Source organism: Camelus bactrianus, chromosome 35 (assembly GCF_048773025.1).
Source record: "Camelus bactrianus isolate YW-2024 breed Bactrian camel chromosome 35, ASM4877302v1, whole genome shotgun sequence".
NCBI lineage: Eukaryota > Metazoa > Chordata > Mammalia > Artiodactyla > Camelidae > Camelus > Camelus bactrianus.
The window spans coordinates 21156150-21179460 of NC_133573.1; the positions used below are offsets into that span (position 1 = coordinate 21156150).

General features: G+C 36.2%; 1 protein-coding gene across 2 annotated transcripts in view; it reads right to left on the reverse strand.

Moving 5' to 3' along the window:
* Nucleotides 1-1136: 1136 nt before the first annotated feature.
* The window catches only part of SPAG6 (sperm associated antigen 6), a 52937-nt gene continuing 30762 nt past the window's right edge, over nucleotides 1137-23311 (reverse strand). The window contains exons 5-11 of one of the 2 annotated variants that reach the window (XM_074358141.1): nucleotides 20637-20842; nucleotides 19577-19750; nucleotides 18244-18396; nucleotides 15906-16097; nucleotides 10354-10470; nucleotides 6823-6968; nucleotides 1137-1973 (exon numbers count right to left, since the gene is read on the reverse strand). In XM_074358141.1, coding sequence (XP_074214242.1) covers nucleotides 1904-1973; nucleotides 6823-6968; nucleotides 10354-10470; nucleotides 15906-16097; nucleotides 18244-18396; nucleotides 19577-19750; nucleotides 20637-20842 — 1058 coding nt within the window. In that variant the 3' untranslated portion in view covers nucleotides 1137-1903. The remainder of the gene's footprint in view (nucleotides 1974-6822; nucleotides 6969-10353; nucleotides 10471-15905; nucleotides 16098-18243; nucleotides 18397-19576; nucleotides 19751-20636; nucleotides 20843-23311) is intronic. The other variant, XM_074358142.1, reaches the window with a different exon arrangement.

Genomic DNA, 23311 nt, shown 5'->3' on the forward strand with positions numbered 1-23311 from the left:
TGTTCATATAAGGTAAATGGGATATCCTAATGAAAGTTGATTTTTAAATAAACTGCAGTGGGGGTGGGGTGGCAGGGGAAACAATAAGGCAGGTTGGTCAGCCCAGAGAATTATAATTGACAAAATTCAAACTGGGGTGAAAATATCAAAGGATAGCATCATCAAGAGACACTATTTTTCCTCTAGCACAAGTAGGAAAATATTTTTTAAAGCCTCATAATAGAGTTTTTTCAAAGAATAAACAAACCTTCATTTTGCTTTAAGTATTTCATGTCAAGAAACATTTCATAGCATATGAAATAAATAAATTGCAGATGATCAGGTTAAAGCAACCATCCAAATTCTATTAAATATCTTATTTTTCTTAGTTTAAAACTCTTTGATAAGTATGATGTTAAGAAGTGAAAATTTTCAAATACAACACAAGATAGCAAGAAATACATAACAGGAAATTCACCATTCTTACAACATTTGAGGAGGTCTTATCCCAGATAGACTGACTAGTTTCTGTCATTATTAGCACTGTCATCTAAGAAAAATAGTATTAATGAAGACAGATGAAAACTACTTTTATTTTCTCAGATTGCTAAAATGTTCATAGGAGAAGCTGGGCAGGCAGGAAGGAGAAAAAGGGATCCACAAAATTGCAGATAAAAATTACATCCTCTTATGCAATGGATCAATGAAATTACTGCAAGGAAACAAAATAGGCCCAAAAAACATACTAAAAAGTCAAACTAGAGGCAATCCTAGATTGATACAAGGCAAAAAGAAATGAGACAATCTTGGGTATGATGAAGTTTTAAAAAGATGCAACAAAACTTCACTGTTGGGAAATGATGACAGAGGTAAATCCAGAAAATGCCAAAAATAAATGGGTAGCTTTCTTTTGAAGGGGAAAAGAAGAAAGAGTCCAAGAAGGAAACCTGAAAGCCAACAAGATGGAAACAATGTGTCCAAGTGTCATCATTTACCTCCTCTCCAGGCCTCCCTGGCCATCACTGTAAGGAATGTCCCTTTAGATTTAAAAAAAACACACACACACACATGCCAACTAAAACTCCTCAGTCTAATCACATATTCCCCAAGGTCAGAAACACACTAGATATGAAAAATGAAAGAGACAATTCCAATGCTGCTTTTACTTAAAATTTTATTGCAACTCCCTCTCACCCTTTCAGCTCCGCAGACCAAAATGCATGTGAAGTCTGAGTCTGATGGTACTCTTTTCAAATTATTCCTTGAATCTGACTTTTGAAACTTGGGTAAGTGAAGCAAGGACAAGGGAACACTGAGGATCTGACTTGCCTGCTTCCTTGTTTATTCATGAGCAGGGCTAGACTCAGAGGAAATCTTTCAGTGAAAATGAAAAGCGTGTCTGTATAATGCTTCATACTGACTTCCAGGAAAGGCAAGGGTAGAGTTTAGGTAGAATAACAAAGGAGTTAGAAAACTTGGGATGAAGAGGAGAGCTTCCTAATTTCTTAGGAAAACTGACATAGATTCCATGTGTTGGGTTAGCACATTTGTACAACTAGCATCAGTGTGTCTTTCAAATGCTCTGTACTTTGTCATCCATGTCCTCTTTCAAAATATCTAAGAGTTTTTGAACATCCTCTTTCATCTCCATCTAGTTGAAAGTGTGTGTGTGGTCTTTAACAGAACAATTTAACAAATGCCTTAAGATTCTTTAATATCTTTTTAAAATTTACCTTTAGAACAAATCCAATACCAATTACCACGAATAGTTCCACATATATTCAAGCCACTAATTCTTAAAGTACTACCTAAATTTAGAAAATATAATCCAAAGATATTTGCCATTGAATAAACCTAGAATGTATTTTGTTCAACTATTTTGAGACATTCTTCTATGAATTTGGGTATAAAATTATAACTTTGTTCAGTGAGTAAGTGGTTGATAGCTGTCCACTCTCTGCAGAAGTGTGTCTGAATATCCAGGAGAGTAATACCTGAAAAAGAAAATTTTCTATTAGATCTTTGTGAAAAGATTCAGCACAGTAGGCACAAAAGATTCAACATTAGATATTTATTTGAAATAATTTTATGAGGGAAACTTCAAATACACTGACCAGTGATGCTCCAGAAATGCTTTGTGCATGAGGTTAGAGATGATCCAGGAAGACCATGTTAGATAAATAGCAGGACATTTAAAGGGTGTCATTGCAGTGGCAAAGAAGGGGTATTTCCAAAGCAGGAAACTTGGATCTAGTGACAGTGTTTTATTAGAGAGACTTAGTCTGTATTATGTCAAGTGACTGATGTTGCTTTGATCATCACAGCTAATAGGGTTTTTCCCGTAAGTTAGACAACACAGTCTATCATTACTAACCAATGCCTGCATCCTGACTGCCTTACAGATAGATTATTCTCAATGTATGTTTTAATTAGATCTGGTCACTCACGAGACCAAAAATTTCTGGGAGTATCATTCACATTAAAGAACTATTTAATAAATAGTTTACAAACAGCCCAGCATACAAACCTAGGAGATTAATCATTTTCATTGGTTTGGGGCATCTATAGTACTATAAATTTATACTTACAAATTTAATGTTTTATAAAATATATAGTATAAAAGTATTACATATGTTGATCAATGCATTGTGGGGTGCTTCATATATCATGGAAAGAATTTATATGCATATAAAATTATGTCAAAAATTTTGGCAGACATTCTAGAATAAATGGATAAAAAAGCTAGGTAGGTGTAATTAAAAATTTCCCCAAATATTCAAAATAATTAAACCTTCTAAGGTGTTTTCTCCAGATTAAAAAAAAAAAAGAAACCTAATGTTCAAGACTTGTTTTATCCTTTGTTAATTATCTTTATCCTCAAATGCCTGACTTAAAAGCTCATAATTTATATTACATTAATTTCTTCCACAATTTGTCAGGTTAAGGTGGATAAAACAGAGCTGTTTTTCTTAATAGTGTGCTTACAAACAGTCATAGATAAACAGATACATACATGCATACATAACGAGCTACCTTAAAGGATGTTTCTCCTCTAAAGGCTTCCTACCCTCAAAAAAATTGTCCCCCAGCAGTGAGTCTCTTTGAAGTATTCCTAAGTGAAAGAAGTTATAACTGTTTCTCGCTGAGTTAGTCACAAATTTTAAATCAGTCTTCACCTTCCCAGTCTTATAAATGTGTTAGACACAAGATAGGTACTTTTTAGAGAAAGGGTAAAAAGTAGATTTAGAAAACCAAAACTTGAAAATTGTGCTGTTTCATATGGTAGCCACTAGCTGTGTGTGGTTCTCAAGCCCTAGAAATAAGCGGAATGTGAATACGAGAAATATAACTAAGTGACTGAATTTTTGTCTATTCAATTTTAATTAAATATTAAAAACTGGTATTTGATTCATTTATTGGAAAAAATTTAGGTGTGTTTGTAACAACTTGTGAATATACTTTTCAACTGTAAACTTAACATAAGCTAAATACAGATCAAGTATTTCTAATGAAATTTAGTATCTGAATTGAGATGTGCAGAAAGTGATAACTACCTACCATATTTCAAAAACTTAGGAGAAAAAATGTAAAATAGCTCATTAATAGTTTTTATGTTAATTACAAGTTGAAATTATAATACTTAGATATATTGGACTAAGAAAAATACATCATTAATATTTATTTACCCTGTTCCATTTTACTTTTTTTAAATATGGTTACTAGAAAATTTTAAATGACATATGTGGCTCACATTATATTTCTATTGGATAGCATTACTTTAAGATAAAGCTTCCCCAACAAATCAATCAGAATCTACCAATAATCCTTGAGGTTTTACCTGGCTAATTGCCAAGCAAACTGCCACTGCATATTTCCCTCCCCGGGGACCTGGAGATGCCACAATCCCCAGGATTCCCCACAGGGTAGGAAATGTGCTAAGGGAGGACTTATACTGCTCACCCCCATCAGCAGAATGCTAAATTTAGCACTACCCAACTGCTCATAAATGCACACATGTACGTATCTTGGTATATGATCCTGTAAATAAGTACATCAGGTTGTCCATTAACTGTCAGAAACCCCCTACCAGCTAGAATCTGTCTGATGCTAAGGCATTCAAAAGCAGCTTTCCATTAGAAAAAAGTGTGGAACCCCTACATTAGCAATTAAAAGCAATTTAAATCTAACCAGAATATTTGTTTATGTCTTTTATATTGGCAAAAAATGACACAAATATTTGCTTGATGTACATTTATCATCAAAACAAATAGTGAAAAAATGTAAGTGGCCAAGTGCTGCTACCCAGTTTCCTCAGTATTATTATAATGTTAAGTTTGATCCACCTAATAATGTGATTTAACCCGGATATAAAAAAGAGAATAGGGGCACCCACAGAGGACTATAGAATATTTACTGAGTTGAATTCTTCCCATGTGCAAACCCTTTGGCTAAACATTATCTCACTTAATCCTGATAGCAACTCTATGAAGTAGGTAATGATCCACATTTTACAGATGAGGAAAGTGGCTAAGAGGGTTAAGTAGTATCTCCAAAACCACATTACTAAGTAGTTGGGACTGAGATAGGAATTTTGATCTGTTTCATACCTAAGTCCGAGCTTTTAGCCATACTCCTTATGAAAGAACCAAAATAAACCTCCCCCAAAGCCCTGGAAATTCCTTTCTTCTGCTGTCAACCACTGCTATTTCGACTTACCTCTTTATGGCCTTTAAGAATATAGGGGAATCAACTTCACCCTAGACCCAGGTAGAATTTGGGCTATTCTATTGTTATCATACCAGAAATGTGCCTACTGGAAGACTGTATGCATGCCTCCCTCCCCAAATTAGATGTTTCCCAAGAGCAACCTCGCCTTCCCAGTTTAGGCAGAGATCCAGAAGACAAGAGTTCCAAAAATACTTTCTGGCTGTAGGATGGCCCAGGACTAGAACTTAGGTCTTCTGACATCTAGTCCTGGGCCCCTTCCCTCTCATCATACCAACCACCTTTATTAAACATCTTTAAAGATTGCTAAAATTAGGAGGTAATATGAAATAACTGTTTAGGCTAAAAATAGCTGAGAGAATGTATCCACTGATACTGTGTCCTATAAGGAATAATTCTAAAATAGTCACCAAGTCATTTTTGAGAATTATGATAGCAAAAAATAAAACCCTTTTGAGATCATATTTGTCTGTTTTCATAGAAAGACAAGGTTTCAAAGAATTCTATAAAACTCCTCTAAGTTCTATAGAATCTAATGCTTCAAAAAATATCAGAAACTAGAAACAGTTGGCAAACCAAAATTCTTCATAATTAGCCAGTTTTTAAAATGAAATCCCAGATCACAGAATGTGAGAAGTGGAATTTACAATGGTATTTTGGCAAAGCAGCAGATCCAATTCTAATACGACAGAGTTTTTGATTTCCCCTAGTGCTCTGTAAAATAATCCTAGAAAGGAGCAGAAAGAAGACTTCTACTCAAGGAAGTACCTTTCCATTGGTTGATTCTAATAGGTCACTCCATTTGGGGAGCCCTTTAGTTTGCTTTTCTTCATTTTTCTGTAATTTTGTTTATATTAGAAAATTGCACTGAAAGCATTCTTCCTGAAGGGACATACATTCCATGTATAAAAATTAATTTTATATTCTTGATAAAAGATTTTCCTATTTCCTTCATTTACTGGTTTTTGTACATATTTTATATGTTATATAATCCTGTGGGTATGTTATTTTATTCATATATTATATATAGTGGATATACATGTTACACTACTCCTGGGATGTATTTTATATATATATATAGTAATTTTCAAAGCTGTTATTGAAACCCTTTTGGTCAAGAAGTTCTCATAAACCTCCCCAAAGTGCATTAACTTGTACCTTTGGAAAGAATTTACTGGCAGAATACATGTGAATATAGAACAAATTTCAATCTTAAAATTATTTTTGTGCTTTTAAAATCAACGTTACCATATGTATTAAAAACCACTGATGTTAAACAGGAATTATAGTTTATATAACTTATATAAATTGTAACAAATTTTAAACATTGGAATTTATGTTCTCCAATATCAATTAAGAGAAAATAAGAAGTAAGTGTAGTATTAGAAAAATATAGATAAATATGGCCTTTAATTCTGTATGTTTTGTGGACACTTTTCAAGATTCAGTTGCTTAATAACTCTGTTTTTGGTAACTTTCTTATTTATTTGGGGTTTAGTGGTTTAGTTCTCCTCTAGTCTTACAAGGACTGAGACTTAGGTTTAATGCTCTGCAAACCAACATCATTTTAAAAAATTAATCTTGAAAATAGCTTCCTAATAAAATGTATCTAATTTGCAAAAAAGAAAAGAGCTTCCTGCTACATTACTATCAAGCATCTGCATTTCATAAACATTATTTATTTTTTCAAATATAGATAGTAACTTTCTTTTTTGCCATTCAACATCTCTTTTCTATTTGTAATACTCTCATTGATATGAAAGTGAGCTTAAGGCAGAAAAATAATATGCAGGGAATGGTGAAAATCAGACTCTTTCTAAATCAGGCTCACATTAAGGATTGTTAATGTAACTTGAACTCTGTATTTGGGTACTCTTCAATAAAGCATGTATTAAATTAGTACAGAAATGTCTCAAATGACATTCTAGTTCGATTTGGAAATGTATGTGTCAATCAGAGCATCGTTTAACTTGAGGGATAAAAGAGATCAAGAGAGTAGTATACATTGGTCTTATGTGGTATTTCAAAGTCCACATTTTGATTTCAAAGTAGATATAAAATCTAGATATAGAAGAACTGTATTATAACTTTGAACTTCTCAAAGTCCATTTTTCCCACCTTACTATTTCTTCTGGGTAACAGCTGTTAATACTGTTGATGTACTCCTGAAGGAGAGATCCAGGCTCTGCTTTTATCTCTTGAATCTTTTTAAGTCCACCACTTGTTACAAAAAGCCTTCGAGCTTTGCAGTCATGGGGCAGCACCTTGAAAAGTGAAGCACATAAAAATGTCAGCTTTTCTTTTCCAAGTTGGATTTTTGCTACTGAAAAGCAGTAATACATCCGAGGAAATATAAAAGAGAATTTATGTCCAATATACCTGTAACATAATGAGCCTCAATTTGCTGATGATTGGAAGTAAAATGTGGCCTTTTTAGAAATGTATTAACTTTTTATGTTGTGGAGATGGAATAAAGGCAATGAACAGGAATAAAGGTGATGGAGATCCACTCATATATGTAAGATGCCAAGTGGTGTCTGTCCTTTGCTTATGCCCACTTGAGGTCTCTCCAAAATTAAAGGCAAGCTCCTTAACAAGGCACAGAAGGCCTTCTGTGACTCAGGTCCTAAATACCTCTCCAGCTTCCTTCTCCACCAATCTCCATGCTGAATTTTGTGTGAATAACCTCAAAGGGTGCATCCAAGCTATTTCTTGCCTATGCTGTTCCCTCTTTCTAGAATGCCCTTCCTCCCTCCATGCACGTCCCCCATTTCTTGGCTAACTCTTGTTCATCTTATAAGACTCAGTTCAGGTGTCACCTCCTTCAAGAAACTTTCTCTGGGACAACCCTACTCTCTTTTCCCAGGATGAGTTAGGTACTTTTCACCTCTTACAACATTCTGTTAAACCCCTATCAGTGCACATGCCATGTAATATTTTAATTATCACTTTATATGTCTGTCACATGTAAATGTCATCGAAGGAAGAAACCATTCACTCATTCATTTCTCTAGTGCCTGGAGCCTAGCAGACACTCTACACACATTTAACAAATGAGTGAACATACTAAGGAGTAGCCAGAGAAAGGAAATTGAGATGTTAGAGACAAGAAAAATCAGGGAAGTAGGGAATCAACAAATCCAAGCGTAGATTTTAAGAAGCAACCAATGAGAACTAAATAAAGCCACAGTGGATGTTGTTGTGTTTAGAAGAAAGAGGCAGTGGAGATGAAGTTAATTATTCAAGCCAACAGGACGATCAGACAAGGAGGGTGGGGCTGGGAATTACTGCTCTCTCTCATGGTCATTGCTACTGTTGCCTCTAACAGAAACACCCTTTCTTCCCCCTCCAACCTTACTCTTTTTTCAAAGACCAGCTTTTTTCACTTGTACTTCCTCCATTAAAGTCCTCCCTGAATACCTCAGGCTGCATTCACTTATTCCTTCTCAAATGAAAAAAATAAATAAGTAACTTTATCTTGAAGTCTAGCACTCTGAAGTGTTTTCTAATTGTTTTATCTCATGCCTGCAGCTAGATTATAAAGTTCCTTGAAGAAGAATTTGGTCTTATTCTTTTTGGTCTATTGCTTAATCATTAACAGAGTGCCAGGTACACATAGGCATTTAACAAATACTTAAAACTACACAAGGATCTTGCTAATAAAATGATAATACACATCAACTGGACAATAAAAGGTGACACGTGTATTTCTAGCAAATGGAATAGCCTACTGATGTGTCTGTTTAAAATATTTTGTTTGGCCTGGAGAGTTTTCATTACCTCCTATCTGTCTGCAGCCAGGTTAAATTAATATCTTTCTCATTCTGCCTTAAAGCACTTTCCCATCTCTTTCTAGGGCTCTGGATCCTTAGATTATGAAAACACAAAATTCCACCTGAAGCAAATATTCCCAAAGGCACATTTATAAGAGTATATGATATGCAGTATTGTCTTCATTTGATCTTGGCTGACTTCTACAAACCCCCCTGATTTACTTTAAAAGTGACTTATTTTGAACTCAGTTCAGGTTAGTGTTCACTTTCATAGCAAGTTCAATAAAACTAGAATATCTCACTCAGTAGCTGAAAATATTAGACTGTAAAATGAAGCTTGGAGAAGTCATGTCAGCTGCTCATTTTCAAGAGCTGGTGACCCCCTGTCTGTAGATGAACCACTCATCTCCTTACTCCTCCCTCCCCCTTCGCTGGTCAAATTAGCAGGTCACTCCCTTACTGAGCACTCAGAAAGAAAAAAATGTTGATTATTTTCTTAGAAGGAGGAAGACAGAGCATAAGTGTTAGATGCAGAGAATTGTACACTGAGGTGCCTTCAACAACATAAAACCTTCTACCATTCAGGGACTGTGGTCCTTGAGGGGCAGCCAGGCTGTGGGAGATCATGGAAAGGGTTCGGAGAACTGAGGGCTGCTAACAGTATTATCTTCAGATGAGTACCAAAAACTAGGCCCATGCAGCTGCAGGGCCTAGTTTAAATGCTATAGCAATATATACTTTTGTTCATTGTTTGTAGAAATACAGAACACAAGCAGTAGGACCTCCTTTCTACAGCATTATAACTGACTATTCAAATGAATTTCCACTCCACCATTCATTTTTTATTAATTTTTAAAAACCAGCCTTAAAACATCAATGTTTTACTTCTTAAAAACAACTTTTGGGTTTTTAGTGGGGTTTTTTTTTTTTTTGAATGCTTGATATGTGCCTGGGATTAAGCTAAATTCTTTACATATAACATCTCATTAATCTTTACAATGGCCCTATAAAATAGGTTCTCTTATTAGCCCCATTTTATGGGTCATTATACTAAGTTTCAAAGAGGTCAATACTTAGCTAAAAATATTACAGCTGGGAAACAGGAAACCCAGGCCACCCAACTCCAGAGCCTGAGCTCACAGCCACTGTGGGACACTAACTCCAAAAACCCCATTTGCTTAAATCCAGTCCCCTGAGCACAATGTGGCCAGTTCTCGATAGCTTAGCGTCCCCATCCTGGCTGTCCATGGCTATGGGAAAGCACTTTCTCTCTCTCTCTCTCAACCTCTGCTGTCAGTAGTCAGCCCCACTGGCTGTACCCCTTCCAGCAGCTCAAACTTTCTACCTTACTACTTTTAATCTGCATTGACCTAAGAAATATGACGGCCACATTTGTTAAAAGTGTTCACAAAATAAGTCAATAAACTCCAAATGACTGAAAGCATCTCCAGTAAAGTGCATGAACTTTGCAAAAAATATTTTGGTGACTCAGAGACCTTTTACCTTTTCTTTATAAGATCTTTCAGATGCATGAGACTAGCAGACACCGGAAAAATTACCCAAAGTTGCTTATCAATATAAATTATCTGCATTATAAGGTTTTCATATGTTGACTCTTTCCTCTCTCCAAGAACATAAAAAAGACAGTACAGAGGCTGTGAGAAAAATGTGAGGAAGAAGAAAGTGTGAATTTTATTAACTTATGTTCATTTTTTAAACTATATTACCTTCCCTGTCAATACAGCCCATGAGAGAGAAATAAGAAAACCCTGCCCCCAGCTTGCAGAAGACAATATTGACCCAATGGGAAAAAAATGAGCTAATACCTCATTTTAATTTTCTTCCCCCACTTCCAGGCTAAGAGAACAGCCCTTACCTTACTGAACTGTCCAACCACATGCTTCAGAATGTTGGGAGGAGCGTCATACAGTAATGGCTCAAGAGCTGGTAAATAGGTGCATTGTTGTAGGATATTCTTTAAGGCTTTTTTACTCTATTGGAATACAAAGCAAAATACATACCAAAGTAAGTAATCAATGAAAGCAGGACAAAAATTCATGTCTTGTGTTCCTGGAATTTTAAAGTGACATGAATTTCCTGGTATAACCTGGAGTTTCATTGTTTAAAAATGGTTGTCAGAAAAACTATCTTTCATTAGTTCACCATCAAATACCTTGACAGTTGTCTTCATGTTAAATTTTTAAAGGTACAGTGTATTATTGAGCTCTTAAACTATCTATGTGGAAATAAAGCTATAGCATAAAGCTATAGATTGTAAATTAATATATATCATATTTTATTAGTATAAGAATTAATATATATTAAACTGTGAGATAACTAATATGTCCTATTACTTCCAATCAACAAATGAGAGAAGGTGGTTTATTGTAGAAAGTCATTATCAGGCATTTCACGTTCTCCAAAAGGTTTCACGGCGTACAGGCATGTAGTGAGAAATATTCTATTATGTGCATCATTCAATGAGCATTTGCAGATATGCTGCTACAGCACATGGTTAGAAATTGCTCCATTCACAGACAGAAACAAAACAGAGAGGACCCACTCTACTGTGTAGAAAAGCTCCCCTCAGCAACAGGGGCTGTAACACCAGCAGTAAAAGAAGAGGCACCTGCATGGCCCCTTCCCACTCTCCCCAGAACCCTGTATTTCACAGTGATACCCCTTGGCACTGCCCCCTACCATAAGTGGGGCTGAAGAAGGGCCCCCCTGTGACTGTAGGACATCCCTGAGGCAGCTCTTGGGCCACGGCTGGTGGTGATTCTGTTTCCTTATAGTATGAAAGCCTGCCCCCTTCACTCTAGGAGCTTTGTGTTCACTAGAATTCCACACCTGCTTGTACATGGTTCTGTGCTTGAGCGCATCCTTACAACCTCTCCTCTGATCACCTCTTCCCTCTTCAAAGCCTTAGCCGACCTAGTCTTCTGGGAGCTTGCTATTGAATGTCTAGCAATGCTTTTGAAATGTCAGAGAGAATTTTGATTTTCACACCATGAATTCTACAATTAGTAAATGGATTCACTAAAAAAAAAAAAAAAACCCTTTCATCACACTTGTGCTGTCAGTAAAGGATCTCTTGATTTTACGGTTTCCCAGAGACCCAAGCTAAACAGTCTTATGTGACCGCTTATCTCTTGACACTTTTGTCCTCAAACATTGTTTTAAAAACTAGATTAAATAAAAACAAGGAATGTAAGAATGTAGCCCAACTTTTCTCTACAAGTAATAGAAGCTGGAATTAAACTCTCAATTCCCAACACACCTAGTTATATCTTTATGAACCACCTTAGGATCACAGTGCACTTAGCAGGCCAACACATTTAACTTAACTGCTGTTGGTGACAAGGTCTACTAACAGGATAGCCAAGATCACATCCACTGTACCACGCAGACAGATTTATTCCAATCCTAGCAGTTCCAAGGTGTTGATAGACTGTCAAGTTATTAATCAAGAACTCCAATGACACTAGAGATCCACTGAGCTTTACCATCCTTTGTCAAGAAACATACTCAGTTTTCAACTATAAACTTCCTGATAGGGATCTATGTCATGATCAATAATCAGCTGTATTATCCAGAATGAAATAAATATTAGTATATTAGAAAAGTAAGATTTTTGTTTACTTGTCAACTTCTGGGCTTAAGATTATGAAGATGTAATTTATTTACTATAAATTCACTCATTTAAAGTGCACCATTCAATGGATTTTTAATAAATTTACAGAGCTGTGCAACCATCACCACAATCTAGTTTTAGAACATTTTCATCACCTCAAAAGAAACATCATGCCCATTTTGTAGTTACTCCCTATTGCCTCCCCCTACTTACCCCATCAGCTCCAGACTACTCCTAATTGACTTTCAGTCTCTATAAATTTGACTTTTTTGGCCAGTTCATGTAAGTGGAATCATACAATATGTGAAGTGTTGAGTGTGGCCTTTTTCGCTGAGTATAATGTTTCTAAGGCTCATCCAGGTTAGACAGCGTGCATCAATGCTTTGTTCCTTTCATTGTTAAACAGTATGCCATTACACAAATTTACCATGTTTCATTTAGCCATTCACCAGCTGATGGACATTTGGGTTAACTCCACTTTTGGCTAATATGAATAATGCTGCTATGAGGATTCATAGGCATGCCCTTGTGTAGACAAATGTTTTCATTTCACTTGGGACAATACTGATGAGTGGAGTTGTTGAGTGATAATGGTAAATGGATGTTTAATATTTTGAGAAACTGCCAAACTGTTTTTCAACATGATTGCAACATTTTACATTCCCACCAGTAATGTAAGAAGGTTCAATTCTCCATATGATGATCAACACTTGTAATTGTTTGTCTTATTAATTATAGTCATTCTTGTGGGTGTGAAGTAACATCTCATTATGGTTTCAGTTTGCATTTCCCTAGTAACTAATGATGCTGAATATCTTTTCATGTGCTGATTGATCATCTGTCTGTGAAATGTCTATTTATATTTTTTGCCCATTGTTTAATTGGGTTATTTGTCTTCTTATTATCAAGTTGTAAGAGTTCTTTACATATTTTGAATACATGCCCTTGCTCAAATACATGATTTGTAAATAATTTTTCAAAGTCTGTGGCTTGTCCTTTCATGTTCTCAGTAGTGTCTTTTGAGGCATACAAGTTTTTCATCTTGATGAAACCCAATTTATCAATGTTTTCTTTGATTATTTGTGCTTTTAAGTGCCATGACTTGTATCCAGAATATCAAAATCACAATGAGATACCAATTCACACCCATTAGGATAGCTATAATAAAAAACAAAGACAATAACCAGTGATGGCAAAGATGTGGAAAAATTAGAACCCTCCTATATTGCTGGTGGGAATGTAAAACACTGTAGCCACATTGGAAAACAGTTTGGCAGTTCCTCAAAATGGTCAAAAGAATTATCATGTGACCTAGTAGTTCCATTCCTAGGTGTATACCCAAGAGAAATGAAAACACAAGATACCTCTAAATCTAAACAAATGGAAATGCAATTGCCTGAATATTTTCAAAATACATGTAGGTAAGCTTCTTATATACAACATATATATTGTTTCAGTTTTTATAAGGTATTTGAAATTACACAGGTGCAAGCAGATAGTCAGGCTATGCGAAAATGTGCAAGAAATTCCAAGGGGCTGCTCCTTGGCTCTCCTGGATCAGAACCAATTAGAGATGCTTACAAAAGCTGACATACCTTTGGGACAAAATGAGCTTCACCATGGCCTTATAATTTGAAAGCTGCTACAGAGTAACAAATGAGAAACACCATTAGACAGTTCTTAAAGCTCTTGGATATATTTTCCCTACTAAGATAGTGTCAAATTGAAAAGGCTTGGACTTTAATCTAAAGCCTTTAAAACAACTGATAGAATCCAAGAGACCTTGGGGAAGAGAAAAAGGGAATGATTAAGTCCCTACAATAAGAAAATATCTGGGTGGACTTAAAGCCTTGGAAAGATTGCTGACAGGGTAATGACTGATAAATCACTTTTAATTTAATACCCACTGTATTTCCTGAAAGTAAACATTGTATCAAATAAAGGCAGAAGGAACCTTTTATTAGTAAACCTAAATGTCTTAATAAAACCACCTTTGTTAAAATAGTACACAATAAAAATTATCTGACTTCAAAAAGTGAAGTTTTCAAACTTATTTTACTCCAGGGATATGTATACAATATAACATCATAATAATTCATTAAAAGCCAAGTTATATAAACTTGGTAGTATATAAATAGTATGTAGTGCTCCCCAAGTAACTATTTGCAAGGGTTTCTCAAACCATATTTACTATTGGCTCTGCTATTAATAATTCATGCTCTGGCTCATGTATTCTTTTATTTCCCCAGATCACCAGATATGAGGGTGGGGCAGATGAGAAGTGAGGAGGAGGAAGGAGGGGAGAGGGACAGGGAAGAAGGAGGAAGAAAGACAATGATGATAATAGGATAAAGAAATATGAGGCAAAAAGAGAACTCCATGTATGGGTTAAAATTACACATATGTAAGTCAGCTGTACTTGGACAGCTCATGACTGGAAATGGAGTTGTGGTTTCTCATCAGAAAGTCAAAGATGTACAGAACTGTTAAACAGGAAAAGACTTTAGCATGTTGTCAATCTCACTCTCTACAAAGCATTGCCAAGGAATGGACTCAAGATTGGAGATGTGTAAGGGGACCCCTAAAGCTATTAAGTCATTGCTTTGATCTAGAAAGTCTTATAAAAATTGAAAAAGGCTTAATCTTAGAAATCAACTTCCCTCAGTGAATTTGTAGAGAAAAAAACATGTACACATAATGAAATCAACATAAACTCACTTTTATAAAATTTATAAACCAAATAAATGACTCCCTACATCACTTTCAGATTCCCTCAACTGTGTGGCTCAAAAAGACTACCCGCTTCACTCTACCATCTAAAGTTGCTCCAGCAAATATGTTTTCCTATGTTACTTTATTGTTCAATTAAAATTCAAATGTAATTTAACTTACTGTTGATATTATTTTAAATTATTGTCTTTTCTGTGTAATTCCCCCAATCCAAGTCAATTCTGAAAGTGGCTTTCAAAAAGTTACATGTTTTCCTAATAGTGAGCATTCTGGGAAATATTTTTCTTTCTTTGTGACTCTAAATTATTTAAAAATTCATTCTACTTTATATTCATGTTTTATGAATCATTTTAGTAGCTAGTAACATTTTTTTTCAGAAATTTTGATTTTTTTTAAATGCATGATTTAAAATGCTTAGTGAATCTTATGGTCAATTTTCTTTTAAGAAACAAAGATATAATTAAAAAATCAGGAAGAAGGGGGAGGGTATAGCTCAAGTGGTAGAACGCATGCTTAGCATGCACAAGGCCCTGGGTTCAATCCCCAGCACCTTCATCAGAAAAACTACATAAATAAACCTAATTACCTCCTCCCTGAAAAAATAAAAATTTAAAAAAAAAGATCAGGAGGACTTGGAGTCAGGAGAGGTAGCTCGTGGCTTCAGGAATACCTTTGGAAATCACCTAAAATTCTTTTAGACTCAATTTTTTAATGTAAAATGGACTAAAGTTCTCTCTGGCCAATTTCACATCCAAAATTCTATTATTCAATCCCTGTTTCATAAGAAAAGTCCACAGAAATGTAGAAGGCAGCAACCAGACATTCATTGTATAAACAACTTTGTACTTGTTGAGAACTTAATTTAAAATACCTCTCGGATTCTTTGAGTCAAGGGTAACTAATGCATTTTCAGTCACCTCAGTTCTTCTGATAAATGTCTTTCTCAACACAGAAAAGCAATATTGTCCGTAGTGAAAATTAAAACATTTTAAATTACATATTTTTAAGAGTGAGTCAAAAATCTAACAAGTCTTCATTAAAACGGTGAAGAATTAAACCCTTACTTTTATTTGAAGATCCTCAGAACTTTCTGTTGACATGTACAAAGAAAGCAGAACAGGCAACGTATTGGTGACCACGACAGCCCGGGCGTGCTCGGGAGTGTGTCTCCCAATCTGTCCTAAGGCCCAGGTGGCAGCAGCCTTAATGTGGTCTTCTGGCTCTTCCGACAAGCAGACTGACAACATGGGCACACCCTGCAGCGTTGATCAAAAGAGCAAGTGTTATGAATCTCGAGCGGGATTAAAGAGTCTTCCCTGCTTCACAAACATTAGAAGGAATCATTTTGGTCTTGATCCTTTTTTCCCCTAAATGGTTCAATAAATGAGCACTTCACAGGGGCTGTCATTTTTCAAGTTGATAAAATGGCTAGAACTAATTTATCTTAATTATCTGTTACAATCCAACCAAACTAAATATCTCTACTAGCATTTACTCCCCAAACAGAGGCATTTAATCAAAAAACAGATGCCACAGATTAGTATTTAGGCAAAACCAGATTCCACTGTGACAAATCAAAAATGCAAAGGACTTTAAAACCTTTTGTTTTTCTTTTGTCAAAAAAGTTAACTTAGAATCCTTTTAAAAAATTGCCTCTTCACCAAGTACAATAGATCTGAGAACAAAATAACTACTCTAGATCCAAAATCAAATGACTAATATGAGCAAGGATTCTATTTAAGTGAATTTTTCACTAAATATTCACTAAAACCTTTCCTGAAATAGTAAATTTCTGTTAATTTTGGTCAACTTTTAAATGATATTTTTGCCCATTTTCATGTGATTATCAAAGCAGAGATGAGTATTTTTGTTATACAGATGGCATGTGCTTATATTCTGCACTTCAAACTTCAATTTTATCTAAATAATCAAAACAGAATTAACTAAAGGACCTCAAATACATTACAGTTTATGTATCCAAGGAAGACTCAAATAACCATATCAAATTATAATTCCAGATTCTGTATAGGCATAATTTTCTAACTCAAGACAGTAAGAATTATCACTTTAAATTGAGGACCACAAAAGCCACGATCACATGGTCAGGCTACCACAGCAAAGGCCAAGTGATCATATATACATTTTTTCCCCTCCAACTTAACATTTGGTTTTTTAAGACCAATCTCCTGAGGAAATGTGCCCTATTTCTTCATTGGTAGTCCTTACAGTGCCACTTGGAAAAGGAAAAGCCTGAGACAGTGTTGTGTGGTTTGTCTCAAACCGCTGCTGCCCCCACCTCGATCCTCAACTGAACAAAGGACAAACCAGGCGGGAGAGGCCAGCCGTGGCCCCGGACCAAAGGAGGGGAGCACCTCCTGGTTCATCTGGGGAAGAAACAGGAAGGAAAAGCAATCACTGCGCCTTTCAACCTCCTTCCTACATGCAGACTTTCTGACTACCCAAAAAGGACTGAGAATCAGAAATCCCAAAAACATCCCCACGGTGACCCTTCAGAAAGCAGTGCTGCTGCTCTGGCCATGATCGGAGACTTTCATAATAGAAGGGCAAAAGGAAAAGCGCAGGATAAAAAGGGAATGAAGTAAAGAATTATCAAGGAATAGGTAGAACATAAAGATCTGAGGCTCTTTTTTATCCTGAGGATTAGCAAGGGATTGAAAAAAAAACAACACTTCTGTTTAACATACAGAGGCAGATTTTCCATGCTGATAAGAAATCCATACCCTAGAGGGTCTCCAGAGACACTGGGAGCACACAGCCTTTGAAGCACGTTTTGAGAGATCAATACATTCAACAAATATTTTTTTTGAGCACCTACTATGAGCCAGGGCTACACAATCTGGTGGGTTAATACCAAGTTGTAAATTGAGATACCACCAAGTCCCCAGAGCAAGGAAACAAATGTTGCTATCCACCACATGCTCTGAATTGCCTCAGTCCAACAGAGAAACCACCTCATGGAAGCTGCAGGAGAGGGAGCCTACCCAGTGGCAGGAAGGGGGAGGATGTACAGACCTCTGAGAATAATGAAAATGACCATGGGGCATGTCCTTTATGATAGCTGTCTTTAATCAAAGTATGCTTTATATTATTTGTAAATAGATACAGCCAATCCTTCAAGATACAAGCATGTAATATTTAAGTACAGATAATACTAATAATACTCAGAGGTATTGATATTAAATACTGAGTAGAACTCTAAACTTCCTGCCAAGTAAGCCTTACTTCAAGCATTGCTTTGGGAAACTTACTAACTTGAAAAGAACTGGCAGTTCTTTGACTCTGGTCGGTTGTATTTCACATCCTGTGGAAGAGCATTCATCTGTGGTTCTGTCTTAGAGTCCCTCACTGCAATCATGAGAGGAAAATGCAGCCAAAACAAACCTTGGAGATGATGACAGCCATTGCCAGGTTCTCAGAATGAGCCGCCACATAGCCAAGCATCATGATGCCCGGCAGCCTGATGTTCCCTTTGCAGGATGCGATGCAGTCGATCACAGCAGCAACTCCTCCTGCATTCACGATCAACTGCGAAAGCTAAGAGAAGAGGAGGAGAGCTGGATAACCCATGACCCTAAAGGGTAAGGTGGTCTTTAAATGGTACTCTAGCATTGCCAAACTTTGATATTTAGGACCTAGAATGCATCTGGTAAAATCTGAACTGTCATTTAGTGAAACTATTATATTTATCAAAGAACTGTGCAAGGATAACCATCCTATTTCTGGCGTGTAGACAGGGCTCCCTGTGAGGAGCCTCTCCGTGGTTCGACTTTCCATGCATCGATGGCACAACTTTTATCCCTGTCATTGTGGATGTCAAAATTCCTCATCCAAACACTAACCCTAGGGCCACTTTGTAACTAGCTAACTGCTGAAATCCCCCATCCCTGTGCGTGAGTATGAAGCAGACTGGTCACACTCACTGAATGCTGAAAGGCAAGGTCAGACTTGAAGTAGTCCAGCCTAATTATCCCTCCTTTGCTAGCAATGGTCACTAGCTGATGGCATTGCCATCTTGAAAAATCTCAGCCAGATAAAGACACTGGGTGAAATAAAGGATGAGGACTTTTAAGGTTTAGTGAAATGAAACTGATTCATCAAAATATACACAGAAGAAGATACAACTTCAGGATCCACCTGTGGTCACTTGGTCTCTATTCCTTTTGCATCTAAGTGCTCGGATGCACCATGTACAAGTGGCTGTTAGGTTACACCAGGTTGGGGGCCTGGTGGGCTCTCCCAATCTAGGGGTGCACTATCTCTTACTACACCCAGCTGACCTAAAGTGATGGAATGACAAAGTCTACGGTCCCTACAATCTAGAAATGGAAAGTAGAAAATGGTTAAAAACTGAGACTTCAGATTGAAACTCTGTTGATATAACCCAATGGTTCTCAACTGGGGACACTTTTGTCCACCAGGAAACATTTGGCAACATGGGACACTTTTGATTGTCACAACTGAGGGGAGGGGTGCTACTGGCATCTAGCAGGCAGAGGCCAGGGATGCTGCTGAACACCCATCCTACAGTGCCCAGTACAGCCTCCCACAACAAAGAAATATGTGGTCCAAAGGTCAGCAGTGCTGAGGATGAGAAATCCGGAGAACATGTGACATCGTCCCGGGACTTTGTGAATAATTTGACATCTTACTTAAAAACTAAAACTAACTACATATTATTGTAATCAGAAACTGTTTTTTTTTTTCCTTCTTTTACCTCAGGTGTATGCTTTGCAATCTCTCTAATTAAAGTGGAAGCATTTTTCTTCACATAGTCATCTTTGTCCTTCAGACACGTGAGTACAACAGGGAAAATCTCCGCTTCAACCACCATTTCTGCCATATTCACAGAGTGTTTTGCGATCTGACTGAGAGCGGAAAGGACCTGACGCTGTTAAGCAAAAACCAAAGCAAAACATCACGAAGAGTCCGCTGAAGAGCTCAGGTGTAATTTAAACAGCTTTATGTACAAGCAAATTCCTTTATGAAAGGGAAAAAATAATCACATATCCAACATGGCCTAAGATTTCTGAGTCACGAGGCACTCACATCCTAGTCTTACACCTAAAAGCTCAAGTTCTTAAATTCCCTAATTCCCAAGTTAAAGGTCTTAGTTCACACTACTGACTATTTAAACCTCTATCTACTGAGGCTGGTCAAAGAATGATCCCTGGATGAATACTATTTCTTAATTATGCAATACTTAAATAATTACAATAAAGGCAGTAATGTAACACAAAAATAGTCAAGCAGAACTAATATTTTTGGCATGTTGCTGATACCGTTTTAAAGAACTTTCCATTGCTTAATTAACACTACTAATTTAAACCTAATAGAATATAACTATTAGAATATAAAAGTATAATTGGTGACTATGAACTAAAAATTAGATTTTAGAAAACTATAAAAAGACTAATATAAATATGGCAATTTTCATAAGAAACTTCAGTAGTCTAGTGGGCTAGAAAACTTTTAGGTCTCTTCTAACCCTGAGATTCAATCATTTTGTTATTCCTGATTTTAACTATAAATATTAACTCTGATGCTACTCCTAGTTTTCAGCATTGCACACATTTTTCCCAGTCACGTTTCTTATTGTCTAATCCTTACAGCATAATTTTCATGCATTAAAGGACCAAATACATAATATATTCATATCTCTTTTCCATGATAATTTACTAATTATTTTTTAAACACATAATAAGCTGCACACATTTTCATTTTCTTAGATTATCAGAAGCCTGGTTTGTTTGCTGGTTAACTTTATTTTTAAATACCTTCAATTTAGCATCAGGGTTCAGGATCATCTGGGCTAAGTGAGCGATCGCTCCCACATCCACCACTGTCTGAGCCAGCTCTGGAGAATGCTTTGCTATATCACTAAGGGCCGAAGCAGCAATCCCTTTCAAAGCAATTTCTGGCTCCTGGATACAGAGCACCAAAAGAGGAACGGCTCCCGCATCCACCACAGCTTGTGACAGTTCTGTGGGTCCAAGAAAAGTAATTAAGTGAGTATGGGTTACTGACCCTGGTACAAGCCACTTTTCACCCTGACATAGACAGCAAAGGGAAGAGGGGAGGGCGTACTTCACTGTCTCGACATCTGCATTTCTAATCAGCCTTCCTGGCTTCATGAACCATGTGGACCAATCCTGAGCTGAAAAGAATGCAGGTCAATGGACGGACCTCAATTTACATGAACACATTTGAGGTAGATTAGGCTGAAATGGCTTGTTATTCTTTTTTTTTTTTTTTAAGAGAGTAAGCAGATGTCAGCTGTTTAAGCTCTGACAATTCTGCGCTTCTCAATAGGCAAGCATTTTATGCATGGTTTACAATAACAGAGAAAATTAAAGTACCAAAAATTTACCAACCACACTAATTAGGCAGTATTTTGTGCTACTTACATGAGTAAACATTAACATGAAGCTTGTGCCAATAATGTCGATTTTTAAATTCCTTTCATCTTAGAGTACTTTTAAAAGATTTTTAAAACTTTTATCAAAAACTAAAAGATGCATTTTCATTATACACATAGGAACACTTTCAAAAATGAGAGCTACAATTGAACAACATACTTTAATATATATACATGTTAATGTTAGATAAAGAAATAAATTTCTCTTAATTTTACATGTCAGAAATCATATGTTTTGAATATACATGTTGATTTACTTGTGTGTCCAAGAATAACAGCTATAAAAAAACACATTTTTAAATTATAGAGAACAGGAATCAAGCAGGCAGATCCATACAATATATGTGTAAAAAATGTCTTTTGAGAAGCATAAAACACAGTACATACAGATTCTACTCTCACTGTGTTGATGGCCTCTCTTACTAAATCACATATATCCATTTCTACAATCTCTTCCTTTCAAATTATGTTCTCATTTTCTCAGATTTGTAGTGCCTTGAAAATTTATGTCTTAATAGCCAAGCTATCAATTGAGCATGTCACAGTCTTTAAAGAAAATAGTCTTTAATTTTTCAAAAGATTGGTAATATCACATTTTCTAAAAAAAAGAAAATAATGTTAGAAAATGCAGGTTAGTGTCCAACACTTGTTTTCCTTCAATTATTACAATTATCTTAGAAGTCCCAAGATCGTCTAAATGATTCATTCTTTCATTAAACAAGTATTAATGGAAGGTTATTATGTGCCAGACTCAATCGGCACTGGTGCAGGTGACACACGTCTACAAATTAACACTACGCTGATTAGCAAATATGTTTCAATTTACAAACTCTAGTGTGAAATATGAAATACAACAGGAAGTTAATTTGTAATCTCAAGAACCAGATGCAGATAAGAGGAAGATGGGTTTTTTCCAAAAAGGACAATAGCAGCAACAGACTGGACTATCAGTCTAACAGATCAATAGAAGAGATTCCTCAGAAGCATCTCTGAGGCTCTACTGCAATCACCTGAAGACCAAAAAGACAGCAGGTGAAACACATGATCACTATTTCTGTCTGGCCACCCTCACCCAAGGGAAATGGGAGGAAAACAAAGTGTGATGTCCTGTGATGTCTAGATGTAAAATTTTTATACTTTATCTTAATTATGAACTTGTTACTTAATTCAATTCATTCCAAATTATACAGGTGTTGTATGGTAGCATCAACTTTATATGTATATATTTAAGGGTACCTGGAAAAAAAAATATATATATATACAGTTGACCCCAAACAGCACTGGGTTTGAACAGTGTGGGTCCACTTGAAGGCGGACTTTTTCAATAGAAAATACTGCAGTACTACACCATGGTGGTTGGTTGGATTTGGAACCACAGATACGCAGGAACTGCTGATAAGAGGCTGACTATAAATTATACTCAGATTTTCCACTTCAGGGAGGGTCGGCACCTCTAACCCCTGCATCATTCAAGGGTCAATTCTAAATAGGCTAAACACTTTATTTTGAAAGAGTATTATTTGAAAGGATTAGTTCATCTATTTATAGATTTTCACTTCTATACATAGTTTCTAAGAGTAAAGAATATGCAGTAAACAACTGTTTAAAAGTACTATTACTAAAAACTTTATCTTTTCCTCAAATAACTGAGTGCCATATCCTCCTCTCCTTGGACTGTATAATGTTAATAATTCAGCAAGCGGTTCTTCTGACTTGTTACCCATTCCCCTCTGAAGCTGTTTTCCATTCTTTCTGGAGCAGTGATATTAAATGCGGGAAGGGCTGCGGATGGCACCAAAGAAGGGTTTGCCTGAAGGGAGTGAAGATTCCAAGGACCTGGATGGGGCCTAGCAATTTTGTGCTTGTAGTTTCATATACTTTACAACTCCAATTTATATTGTCCTACAAAACCCAGGTCTGCTTGTGGGTGGCACACATCATCGCTCATAGATGACATGGTCCTACCACCTTCATACAGATACTGGGTGCATAAGACAGTGCATATCAGGTAACAGTACAATAGGCCTGAACATC